At 38.4% G+C, this 13,189-nt stretch overlaps 1 protein-coding gene across 1 annotated transcript; it reads left to right on the forward strand.

Moving 5' to 3' along the window:
- The first annotated feature begins 606 nt into the window (after positions 1–606).
- LOC107790734 (3-dehydrosphinganine reductase TSC10B-like) lies at positions 607–4,118 on the forward strand. The gene is made up of 3 exons (XM_075237268.1): positions 607–1,180; positions 2,264–2,411; positions 3,655–4,118. Exons 1-3 carry the CDS (start codon positions 644–646, stop codon positions 3,951–3,953), a joined length of 984 nt encoding a protein of 327 aa, XP_075093369.1. The 5' UTR covers positions 607–643; the 3' UTR covers positions 3,954–4,118.
- Positions 4,119–13,189: the final 9,071 nt, after the last annotated feature.

A 13,189-nucleotide genomic window follows, 5' to 3' on the forward strand; every position in this document is an offset into this window, starting at 1 on the left:
CTTAATTTTGAAATTAGATTATGTTTTGATTGCTATTGATAAATTTACTGATACGAGTAAATTATATATTATAATTTTTTTTGTTTTTCTCATTTATTTTACTATTGAACGTCATTAACTTATATGTTTGACTATTACTTTTCACTTTTGTTTGTTTCGAAAAAGTTTCTTTAATTTGTCTATAAGTAAGCCGATAACATAAATTAAAATTTAAAAAATATCATTATATTAAAGAATAAAAATAAGAGATAAAAATTATAAATGGTAAAATATGCATTTTAAAAAGATACCTTTGATATGAGTAGTATAATAATAATTATTCAAAGTTAGAGGATGAATTTTTAAAGCAAACTTGGGATGTAAATTATTTTCACCCAAACTTAAAATCTAACTAAAAATAAGTCATGTATTATTAACCAAAAATCTTGGTTAACGGGATAGAAATCTTGTATCTCAACTGTCAAAAATTTTATTTTGTGTCTCATACAAATGACACTAGTTATATGAGATAATTTTTTTTTTGTTGACCAGATTTTTGTGAACTCGGAAGTATAAAATTGGGGTATACAAATTTGTGAGATAAAAATGAGCCTCATACAATTTGTGTAACTTAGTACCACACACAAAATAAAACTTCTTGTTAATGGCGGCTTTCAGCTTAGGTTTTTTCTCTCTCCTCCTCCTCCTCCTCCCTCTATCCCTCTTAGCCTTTCTCGCCTTCATCGTCCGACCACGTCCGGTAAAAGTACCAATTAAGAACCGCCACGTGTTCATCACAGGTGGGTCAAGTGGCATTGGCCTAGCGCTAGCTCAACAGGCTGCGTCAGAGGGATCAAGAGTCTCAATCCTCGCTCGCAACACTAGCAAGCTCGAGGAAGCGAGGGATGCGATTCGGCTTTCCACTGGCCGCGACGTGGCCATTTTCAGCGCTGACGTCAGAAACTACGAGGCCGTAAAGAAGGCTATAGAAGATGCAGGGCCGATCGATGTGTTGGTGTGCAATCAGGGCGTATTTGTACCTCAGGAATTGGAGACCCAAGATATTGAGGAGATCAAGTTCATGATTGATGTGAATTTGACCGGGACTTTTCATTTGATTAAAGCTGCTTTGCCTGGAATGAAGAACAGGAGCGGCCGTGGACCTGGATCTATCGCTATCATGTCTTCACAAGCTGGCCAGGTTTGGTATCTCTGTTTTCAGGTTTCAATTTCAAAGCTGATCTAACCTCATACACCCCTGGTTTAAAGGTTAAACTCGGTTAGATATGGAGGAAAATATGTATTCATCCAAAACATTTTACTGAGGAGTTTTATTAGGTATATAAGTAAGTGATAATACCACTGGGAGAAGTAATTTTTCACAGATGTGAGGTAACCAAACACCGCAAAATGATTTTCTCAAAACATTTTCTGTTAAAAGAAATTAGCAGTGCAGCCAAGTGGGTATATCTGTGGACACAAGGACGATTAAGGAGCTAATGTATCCTGATGTGAATATTTCTTTACCAACTATGCTTACACCAAATCAAGAGCATACTTAATTGCATTATATGAACATGCTTGATTGCATTATACTCTTTTGCCTTAATTTGTGTTGTCAAAATTCTCTTCGACCATTTCTGCAGTTTGCCGTGTAAGAATTGAGGATAAGATTTGATATTTATAGCAAAAGTCCAAGGAAAATGCTTGGTGACAGCTATACTAATTCACAAAGTGTGGGCAATCTCATGATTTTGCGTTATGCTAGTTAGTACACAATTCTTGAATCTGAATCTTATTTCCATCTTCTGTTCCCATTGATATCTAATCTCTATTGCAATTTTTATTTGTTATTTCGTCTAGGAATTTTTGGACAAAAAGAAAGAAAAATAAGTTAGAGATGATCATCGCAATCGTCCAATACAACTAATTTTGTTTCCCTTGTGTTCACATGTATGTGTGTATTCATGGTTAAAAGTTTAACCGAAAGATCCGCTCTGCAAATGCTTCCTCAAGTAGTAGTTTAACCTGAAAGACTGGAGATTGGTCATTGGTCCGTGATGCAACAGTATGGCATAATTAAGGGAGAACTTGTGTCTTTAGCCGGCAACATTTCTTCAAATAGTAGTTTATAACCTGAAAGAGTGGAGCTTGGTCTGTGATGCTAAAATATGATAGAATCCACAGAATTTCTTTCCCCATACAATTGTATTATGAACTTTAACCATGTTTCTGTCTCTTCTTAGCTTATTTGGTTTTTGTTTGGTATTTTATTTTGTCTTAGGTTGGCATATATGGTTATACAGCTTATTCAGCCAGTAAGTTTGGCCTCAAAGGACTGGCAGAAGCATTGCAGCAGGAGGTTATTGGCGAAAATATTCACGTATCACTAATATTTCCCCCGGACACTGAAACTCCTGGATTTGCTGAAGGTTTGACATGAGAATAGATCCCACTCTGTTTCTTCTGGTTGTTTTTGATGCATGTCCCAATGCATGAACTAAAATGATATGCTACATGTTTAAATATTAAAAATTGGTTTTATCTTATTTCTTATGAACAAATCATCATGCCGGAAGGATTGTAGGTTAGTGGTTCTTTAATAGAGTTACATATATAAACCTTTGCATTGGGATTTCCTTCCAACAAAGCAAACAAGTCTAACTTTACCTTATCAAAAAAAGAAAAGAAAAAAGAACTGGGTTATTCTAGTGCTGTTTCTAAACTGAGGCAGATCTAGCCCTTCAGTTGGGTTGGGGGTGGGTCAACCAAACCCATTTCTTTCTGCTTGCTTCATGTTTTTCTATGTAAAAATTTTAAAATGTAATATGACCATATCCACTCCGAAATCATTAACTCTAAATGCTAGATCTACCTCTGAATCTAAATTGATATGTTAGTTATATATCCTTTTCTTTAGTCTCTGTTGCACATATTAAATGGAGCACATTTTATCATGGTTCAATTGGCTATGCAAAATCTATTTCTGCCTTTTATCTTCTTGAAAGGGCATGAGGATTCCTAGAACCTGACAGGATGTTAAATGCTGCATTGGAGTGTCGTTTGGTCTATTTGGATAGTACAGCTCTAGAACAGTTTGAAGCTTAATGTGTATTGCATATGCTTCTTTTTGGTAAGAAGAATGTGGTCAAGGTGTTGACATGCTTATGCGAGTTCAGGAGTTCCATTATTTATGACTTTTAGATTGTTATACTTTTCTTATTTGCATATTTCAGTCTTGCAGTTTTGTCTCTATTCTCATTTAACCGTTGTAACCTGTTGCTGCAATTTTTTGTATGAACTTGCTTGGTGCTCTCTTTATTTTATGTAATAGTTTACTATTTACCAATCCGAAAGAAGAGAGAAGAAGAAAAAATGTGAAGAGTACGCATGGAGATAATGCATGCACTAATATTGCACCTTGGGAGACATCATCATCACTGTCGGTGTTGCACCCATCTCATTCCAAGCATTTGAGATGAAATCTTAAATACTCCTAGTGCCCTTGCTTCTGAGGCATGCACACATTGTTTAATGTACTTGATAAGGGGCTTCAGCTTACCTGATTGATAATCAGCTTAAGTCTGCATAAATTTGGTTATACTCTTTTACCATCTATTTTTCATTATTTCACCCGTTTGAACAACAATTATGAAAGTCTCATTGTTATTGCAGAGAACAAAAGAAGGCCACGGGTGACTAGTATAATAGCAGCCTCTTCTGGTGCCATGAAAGCTGACGAAGTTGCCAAGATAGCTTTGAATGGCATTAAATCAGGAAATTTTACTGTCCCCTGTAACTTTGAGGGATTCTTGCTTTCCATAGCAACTGCTGGTCTATCTCCTCAAAGATCATTCCTGATGGCATTTGTCGAAGTGATAGCTGCTGGAGTATTACGTGTTACTGGCCTATGTTTCCAGTGGAATTGGTACGGAAGCATAGAGAAATGCCTGGAGAAAGGAAATAGCGAATGACTACTTAGCACAGTCTAACAAATGTTTTTTGCAACTTCCTTAAAAAATTAGTGTGAAGTAGTTTGATCCACGGGTATGTTAAGACTAAAACTATGTAGTCCTCGTCCCTATTAGATTGTGTCCATTGCCAAGTTTTGCTGGCTAATTTGACCAGTTTTTTCTATCTACTGTGCTTGAAGTTCAATAGATTTTTAGTTAACTGGTAAGGTTATACTATTAGTTTTGCATTTAAGCTTAATATTCTTGAGCTGTCACAACCTTCATTCCTGTGTTTATGGTTAGTTGCGTAGCAAAGGTAGTAGAAATGAAGAGAAGTGAAAGAGAAAAAAAGAAATAAATTTCAAGTGCATATGTCCAATTAATACATGGAGACATGAAGGTTAACCAAATAATATGCAGTAATGGAGGAATAAGTGGACAGATCATTAAAATGTTGGGAAGAATAATTGCACTTTGCTTTCTTTGTGGTTTAGACAATCACGGGCCATTAGTACTGTTAAAATAGTTATGTAACCCTAATCTCATATGTATTAAGAGTAGGACATGTTATGTATATATATATAGGGCTCATTGTATCATGTTTTATGAGAATAATATCAATTATATTTTCTTCCGTGCATTCTCACATGGTATCAGAGCAATTGTGAGAGATTTATCGCTGTGCACAAATTCCAGTGATTCCGAGAAGAGAAATCAGTCACCGAAAGCCTTTTTCTTGCGACTTTTTCAAGGCTATTTGTGTTTGCGTTGTCTCTGTCAGTGTTGTGCAAAATCCAACATTACCACAAGAGTCGCCACTATCCGGTGACCAAACCCAGAAAAATCTCCAGCAACAAAAGCCCTACGCGCCACCAGAAGCTCACGCGCGTGAGCTCACGCGCCGGCTCGTGCAGAACCCTCCGGCCATTTTTTGAAAAACTTTCTTCAGAACAGTTGGGTCGTGTACCAATTTCGACCCCACCCATACTGTTTTTGTTTGATTCCGACCACTTTGAGTTTTCGGACGACTAAATTGATTTTTTCCGGTAGCTACAGTAATTTCTCGGCAAAAAAACAGTGTCTCCTTCATCTGTTTCAGCGAGTTTTCAATTGATTCTTTCTGTTATTTGGTGATAATTTTATAGACCTCACTTCAATCCAATGATGTCTTTGGGAGTCGATGCTTTCGGGTCTAAGAACCTGGGTTCTGGCAGTTCCGGTGTTATGATTACCTCAGAGCCTTTAATGGGAAGTTCAAATTACTTAGCTTGGGCTTCGTCTGTCGAGTTGTGTTGTAAAGGTCAGGGAGTTCAAGATCATTTAAAAAAAAAGGCTAGCAAAGGTGATGAAAAGGTCAAAACACTTTAGGAGAAGGTTGATGCTCAGTTATGTAGTATCCTGTGGCGATCTATTGATTCCAAGTTGATGCCCGTATTCCGTCCATTCTAGACATGTTATTTAGTTTGGGAAAAGGTTCGTAATTTATACACTAATGACATATCTCGTTTCTATGATGTAATATCGCGAATGACAAGCTTGAAGAAACAGGAATTGGATATGTCTACTTACTTAGGACAAGTACAAGCAGTCATGGAAGAATTTGAGACGTTGATGTCAGCTTCTGCTAGTATTGAAAAGCAACAAGAGCAACGACATAAGATGTTTCTAGTTCTTACACTCGCTAGACTCCCTAATGACCTTGACTCAATACGTGACCAGATTTTGGCTAGTCACAGATTGCTGCAGAACCAAGTCACCGAGTGAGCTCATCACAGACACTTGACTCATCTGTCCTCGTATCCTAGTCAGTGGATAATCGGGCATCTCAAACTAAGGAGAATAGACGAGGAGGAGGTTGTTTTGGAAGATCTAGACCCAACTGCTCTTATTGTCATAAACTTGGACACACTCGTGAAGTGTGCTATTCTTTACATGGTCGCCCACCCAAAAATCTTTATGTTGCTCAGACCGAGACTACACGTAACCAGGGATTTTCTTTATCTGAAGGGGAGTATAATGAGTTACTTCAATATTGAGCAAGTAAGCAGACATCTTCACAAGTAGCCTCTGTTGCTAGACTGATACTTCTGTTGCTGGTAATTCTTTTGCTTGTGTTTCCCAGTCTAGTACTCTTGGACAATGGGTTGTGGACTTAGCCGCTTCTGATCATATCTCTGGTAATAAATCATTTTTGTCAAATATTGCGTATTCACGGTCTCTTCCCACTGTTACTTTAGCCCATGGGTCTCAAACTAAAGCAAAAGTTGTTGGACAAGCGAATCCCCTACCCTCTGTCACTCTAGATTCCGTTCTTTATGTCCTTGGCTGTCCTTTTAATCTTGCATTTGTTAGTTGTTTGACTCGTGCCCTCCATTATGGTATATATTTTATTGATAATTCTTTTATTATGCAGGACTGCAGTACGGGACAGACGATTGGAACATGACTTGAATTAGAAGGCCTTTACTACCTTAACTCACTCAATTCCTCCAAGGCATGTCTAGTTACAGATCCTCCAGACCTAATTCACAGACGTTTAGGACATCCAAGCTTATCCAAGCCTCAAAAGATGATGCCTAGTTTGTCTAGTTTATCTACATTAGAGTGTGAGTCATGTCAGCTCGGGAAACATACCCGAGCCTCTTTTCCTCGTAGTATTGAGAGTTATGCAGAGTCTAGTCAACCTTGGGATTTTGTTATTTTGTTAGTTTCATTGATGATCATTCAAGATATACTTGGATTTTCTTAATGAAAGATCGTTCTGAGTTGTTTCCTATATTCCAGAATTTTTGTGCTGAAATTAAAAATCAATTTGGTGTTTCCATTCGCACTTCTTGCAGTGATAATGCCTTAGAATATTTATCCTCTCAATTTCAGCAGTTTATGACTTCTCAAGGAATTATTCATCAGACCTTTTGTCCTTATACCCCTCAGCAAAATGGGGTTGCAGAGAGAAAGAATAGGCACATCATTAAGACTGCTCACACACTTCTCATTGAATCTCTTGTTCCGTTGCGTTTTTGGGGCGATGCAGTTCTCACGGCTTGTTATTTGGTTAATCAGATGCCTTTATCTCCCATCCAGAATCAGATTCCGTATGCAGTATTGTTTCCCCAGTCACCCTTATACTCTATTCCCCCTCGTATGTTTGAGAACACTTGTTTCGTTCATAACTTAACTCTTGGGAAAGATAAGTTAGCTCCTCGTGCTCTCAAGTGTGTCTTCCTTGGTTATTCTCGTATTCAGAAGGGATATCGTTGTTACTCACCTGATCTTTGTAGGTACTTTATGTCCTCTGACGTCACATTTTTTGAGTCTAAACCTTTCTTTGCCTCTTCTGACCATTCTGACCACCTTGATATATATGAGGTCTTACCTACACCGACCTTTAAGGAGTCTACTATAGCTCCTCTTTTACCTTCCGCCACAGAAGTCTTACCCATTCCTACCGTTGGGGAGTCTAGTGTGGCTCCTCATACACTCCCTGCCACAAGAACACCACTCTTGACATATCATCGTCGTCTGCACCCAGCATCAGGCCCAGCTGATTCACGTCCTACACCTGACCCTGCTCCTACTCAGTGTTGTCAAAGGCGCGCTTTAAGCGCGTTTAATCCCTGAAGCAAATCTCAAAATATTTTGAGCGCTTCGTCTCGTTTTGTGGGCGCTTTAGTATCTCATCAAGGCTCTAAGGCATGCTATTCCCAATGAGAGTAATCATGAAAAGGCGACATTAAATAATTGACATTTCACTTTATCATTTTTTTTCAATTATTTTGTCCATATATTTGTTATTCATGCTTATAATTATTTGTCTTGGACTACATATGCATATTTTTTACTTTTTCTCCAGTTGTGCCTTTTTTCATTAAAGCCCATGCTTTATTTGCGCTTTGCGCTTAAAGCCCCAACGGACTTTAGAACTTTTTTGCGCTTTTCGCCTTTGATAACATTGCTCCTACTGTGGACTTGTCTCTTCCTAGTACACCGATTGCACTTCGGAAAGGTATACGGACCACCCTTAATCCTAATCCCCATTATGTTGGTTTAAGTTATCATCATTTGTCATCACCCTATTATGCTTTTCTATCTTCTTTGTCCTCTGTTTCCATCCCTAAGTCTACAGGTGAAGCATTGTCTCATCCAGGATGGCAACAAGATATGATTGACGAGATGTCTGCTTTACATACGAGTGGTACTTGGGATTGTCCCTCTTCCTTCAGGTAAATCTATTGTTGGTTGTCGTTGGGTGTATGCAGTCAAGGTTGGTCCGGATGGTAAGGTTGATCTTCTTAAGGCTTGTCTTGTTGCCAAGGGATATACTCAGATATTTGGGCTCGATTACAGTGATACCTTCTCTCCCGTGGCTAAGATAGCATCAATCCGCCTTTTTCTATCTATGGCTGATGTTCGCCATTGGCCCCTCTATCAGCTGGACATTAAGAATGCATTTTTACACGGTGACCTTGAGGATGAAGTTTATATGGAGCAACCACCTGGGTTTGTTGCTCAAGGAGAGTCTCGTGGCCTTGTATATCGCTTGCGCTGGTCACTTTATAGTCTAAAGCAGTCTCTTCGAGCCTGATTTGGTAAGTTCAGCACAGTTATCCAGGAATTTGGCATGACTCGGAGTGAAACTGATCTCTCTGTATTCTATCGGCACTCTGCTTCGAGTCTCTGTATTTATCTGGTGGTCTATGTTGACGACATTGTTATTACCAGCAATGACCTTGACGACATTGTTATTACCAGCAATGACCAGGATGGTATTACTAAATTGAAGCAACATCTTTTTCAACACTTTCAGACTAAGGATCTGGGCAAACTAAAGTATTTTCTGGGTATTGAGGTCGCTCAGTCTAGCTCAGGTATTGTGATCTCACAACGGAAGTATGCCTTAGATATTCTTGAGGAGACATAAATGACAGGTTGTAGACCTGTTGACACTCCGATGGATCCGAATTCTAAACTTTTTCCAGGATAGGGGGAGCCTCTTAGCGATCCTGCAAGATATATGCAGTTGGTTGGTAAATTAAATTACCTTACAGTGACAAGATCTGACATTTCCTTTTCTGTGAGTGTTGTGAGTCAGTTTATGGATTCTCCGTGTGATAGTCATTGGGATGCAGTTGTTCATATTCTTCGGTATATAAAATCAGCTCCAGGCAAAGGTTTATTGTTTGAGGATCGAGGCCATGAGCAGATCGTTGGATACTCAGATGCTGATTGGGCAGGATCACCTTCTGATAGACGTTCTACTTTTGGATATTGTGTCTTAGTAGAAGGAAATTTGGTATCTTGGAAGAGCAAGAAACAGTATGTGGTTGCTCGGTCTAGTGTAGAAGCAGAATATCGAGTAATGGCTATGGCGACATGTGAGCTAATTTGGATCAAACAGTTGCTCAACGAGTTGAAATTTGGTGAGATTAGTCAGATGGGACTTGTGTGTGATAATCAAGTTGCTCTTCATATTGCGTTAAATACATTATTCCATGAGAGAACTAAACACATTGAAATTGACTGTCACTTTGTCAGAGAAAAGATACTCTCAGGAGATATTGCTACAAAGTTTGTGAAGTCGAATGATTAGCTTGCAGATATTTTCACCAAGTCTCTCACTGGTCCTCGTATTAACTATATATTTAACAAGCTCGGTACATATGATTTATATGCACCAGCTTGAGGGGGAGTGTTAGAATAATTATGTAACCTTAATCCCATATGTATTAGGAGTAGGACATGTTATGTATATATATAGGGCTCATTGTATCATGTTTAACATATGAGAATAATATCAATCATATTTTCTCCTGTGCATTCTCACAAGTACCACCACCAAGCATTTGTTGTTTGTGCTCTCATCAGCAGCTTTTCCTCATGTACGGATCCTAGGCGATCAGCAACCAATGCAGTTTTTTTTGGTAATAAACGATTTATTCAAACAACAAGCTAAAAGTTATTACAACTAGAGATCAGTCTAGGTAACGTAGTGCCTAGACTGTCTCTTTTAAATACATGGCCAACAAAAGCGGGCGGAAGAGCATAAGTTTGCAAAATACAAAAAGTGTCCAAGCTACAACCATTTTTGCTAATAGGTCCGCTACTCCATTAGCCTCTATAAAAACATGCTTCAGTTGTGGATCATTCACCTTCCGCAATAGGTACCTGCAATCATCAATCAAATTTTGATAGAGACAGTTGTTAGATTTTAGGAGATTTATTAGTTCCAAACAGTCTGTCTCTATTACTAATGGGAAGAGTTTTTCTGTTAGTGCTAGTTTGACTCCATGGAGTAGTGCCAGGAATTCCATATATATGTTAGTAGCATGATCGATTCTCATATTGAAGCGTAAGATCCATTGGTCCCTATCATCTCTAAACACCCCTCTTATTCCTCCCACTCCTGGGTTTCCTACACATGAGCCATCAATATTTAGTTTATAAAAATTTGGAGTTGGAGGCTCCCATTTAACAAGGATAGTTTTCTTGGGGGGTTTTAAGCTAAGATTTTTTGGCAGGTAAAAGTATTCCATGGCTTTGCTAATGGGTTGGCTTATGGTGATAAAGGATTTAATTCCTTGGAAGAGAATCCCATTTCTGAAGTTCCAAATATGTCATAGGAGGAATCGGAGAAAATCTGACCAACGTAGGTGATTGTTGAAGGATTTCCTTGATACGAGTTGTTTTTAAGCCAATTACACAAGGTATCTTTTCCTAAGGAGTTCTGAGAGAAGGGATGGTTAGTATTTGTTTGTTCCCAGATGGATCTAGAGTAGCTGCAGCGGAAGAAGATATGTTTCATGTTCTCAGTCTCCCTATTGCATATGCTACAAGTGTCGTCATGGCAAATCCCTCTTTTGGCCAGCATATGCTTTGTGGGTAGCCTGTCCCATAATACTGTCCAAAGGAAATATTTCAGTTTGTTTAAGGAGTTGGTTTTCCAGATCCAAGAGTAGTCTTTTTTATTGCAAGTAAAATCTGAGATTGCTTCGTAGGCAGCCTTAACGGAGAAACAGTTATAACCCTTTGAGTCCCAAGTATATGAGTCAATAGTGGGCGTAGTTTGTTTTATGTAAGTGCAATTTATCTTAGAGACTATATCTCGGGGTAATTCGAAGGACAAATCCCTAAGGTCGAATATTCCTTTTTCGATAATGCAGGAGAGATTTAGGTCAAGCTCCCTAGTAGGAATGGGACCTTGGATGTAGTCTCTAAGAGCTCCTAAATGATTTATCCATTTATCATGCCATATGTTGATGGATATCCCATTTCCTACCAGCCATTTTAGTGTTGGCATTGCAAATCACAGAGCCTTTCCTAATGACCTTCCAAGTGTGTGAGCCTATATTCTTGCTTTTCCTATGGTCATATTTACTAGATAGACCCATAGAGCCTCTTTCTCTTTTCTATATCTCCAAGCTAATTCCGCATTGAAAGAATAGTTTTTCCAATGGGTGTTGGGAATATCTAAGCCCCCTTGTTTTTTAGGCATTGTGACTATGCTCCATTTGACAAGGTGGCATTTCTTTTTTTCCTCCGTGCTACCCCATAAGAAGTTTCTTTGGATAGATTCTATCTTGTTGAGGGTTGTTTTGGGGAGATCATATATTTGCATGATGTGGTTAGGGATTGCGGTTAGGGTTGCTTTTATGAGGGTTGACCTACCGGCCATATTAAGAAACTTAGTTTTCCAACCTTTTAGTCTGGTATTCATCCTGTCTAGGATGAATTGGAAGTCTTTTCTGGTAGTATTGGCATTAGGCATAGGGAAACCCAGGTACTTACCAAAATTATTAGTATATCTCATTGAAAAGCAGTTGTTAATATGATCTTTGTAATCCGTAGGGGTATTCCTGGAGAACACAACTTTTGATTTCCCAAAATTGATAGATTGCCCCGAAGCATTGCAAAATTTGTTAATAGTGTGTATAATTGAGTTATAGCTTTTTTGGTTGGCTTCGGCTAGGAGGATAAGGTCGTCTGCAAAGAATAGATGGGAAAGCTCTGGGCTTTTGGGAGGTATTTTGATGGGAGTCCATCTATAACAATCTATTTCATGGTCAATTGGCCTAGAGAGAATTTCCATACATATGATAAAGATATACGGGGAAAGAGGGTCCCCTTGTCTAATACCCCTAGAAGGTTCAAAGAATTATGTTCTCGGGCCATTGATAAGAATAGTCGTGGTGGTGGTAGAGATGCAAGACATAATAAGCTTGATGAGGTTAGGAGGGAAGTTAAGAGAGGTGAGAGAGAATTTAACAAAAGACCGTTCAATTTTGTCAAAGGCTTTTTCCAGATCGATTTTAATCATCATTTTAGATTTTTTACCCTTAGTTTTCCTAAAGTGGTATAGTACCTCATTTATGACTACGACATTGTCAGCAGCTCTTCTGCCCTTGATAAAGCTAATTTGTGTAGGGTGAATGAGATTTGGTAGGAAGGTTTTAATGCGGTTAGCAATTATCTTAGTACGACCTTATAAGCCGTGCTGCAAAGGCTTATAGGTCTAAACTGCCTAATTGTTTTAGCATTTTGACATTTGGGAATGGGAGAAACTAAGGTGTTATTCATGCTTTTAAGCATTCTTTTGGATTGGAATGATTCTTGGCATAATTTAATGAGATTATTGCCTGTCTCCTTCCAGTATTTCTGGTAGAAGAAAGGATGAAGCCCATCCGGCCCTGGAGCTTTGTAGAGTTTGAAAGAGTCTAGGGCCCTTTTTATTTCTTCTATAGAGGGAATACTACTTAGGTATAGATGGTCTTGGTAACTAATTGTAGTATTGTAGGACATGTAGATATTATTGAGTGAGGATTGATTGTGACCCGTAGTATAGAGGTTTTGATAGTAGTTAATAATTAGGTCTTTGATGGGCTTTTGATCTTGGAGCCAATTCCCTGCTTCATCTTTTAAACAGATAATTCTATTTTTCCTTCTTCTTTGCATTGTGGTAATGTGGAAGAATTTTGTGTTAGCGTCTCCATCCTGGATGCACTGAACCCTGGATTTGAGTTTCTAGAAGTCCTCCTCCTACATGAGTACTATGTTATACTCATGTAGGAGTTCATTTTTCAGGTTTATGAGGAATTGGCTGTGGGGATAGTTTGGGGAGTTCTGGATACCTTTTAATCTAGCTAGTAATTTTCTCTTCCATTTAAAAATGTTACCAAAAGTATTTTTGTTCCATTCAATTGCCTTGGAACAGAAATTGTCTATGGCTTTAGTTATATTTGGTTGGTCAGAACATGAGTTAT

Source organism: Nicotiana tabacum, chromosome 18 (genome assembly GCF_000715075.1).
Source record: "Nicotiana tabacum cultivar K326 chromosome 18, ASM71507v2, whole genome shotgun sequence".
NCBI classification, from domain to species: Eukaryota; Viridiplantae; Streptophyta; class Magnoliopsida; order Solanales; family Solanaceae; genus Nicotiana; species Nicotiana tabacum.

Excerpts from the sequence above, each read along its gene's own strand:
- LOC107790734 (XM_075237268.1), top strand. The coding sequence starts at position 644 with ATGGCGGCTTTCAGCTTAGGTTTTTTCTCTCTCCTCCTCCTCCTCCTC. Across the intron at positions 1,181-2,263 it reads TGTCTTCACAAGCTGGCCAG|GTTGGCATATATGGTTATAC; the intron begins GTTTGGTATCTC and ends ATTTTGTCTTAG. Across the intron at positions 2,412-3,654 it reads AACTCCTGGATTTGCTGAAG|AGAACAAAAGAAGGCCACGG; the intron begins GTTTGACATGAG and ends TTGTTATTGCAG.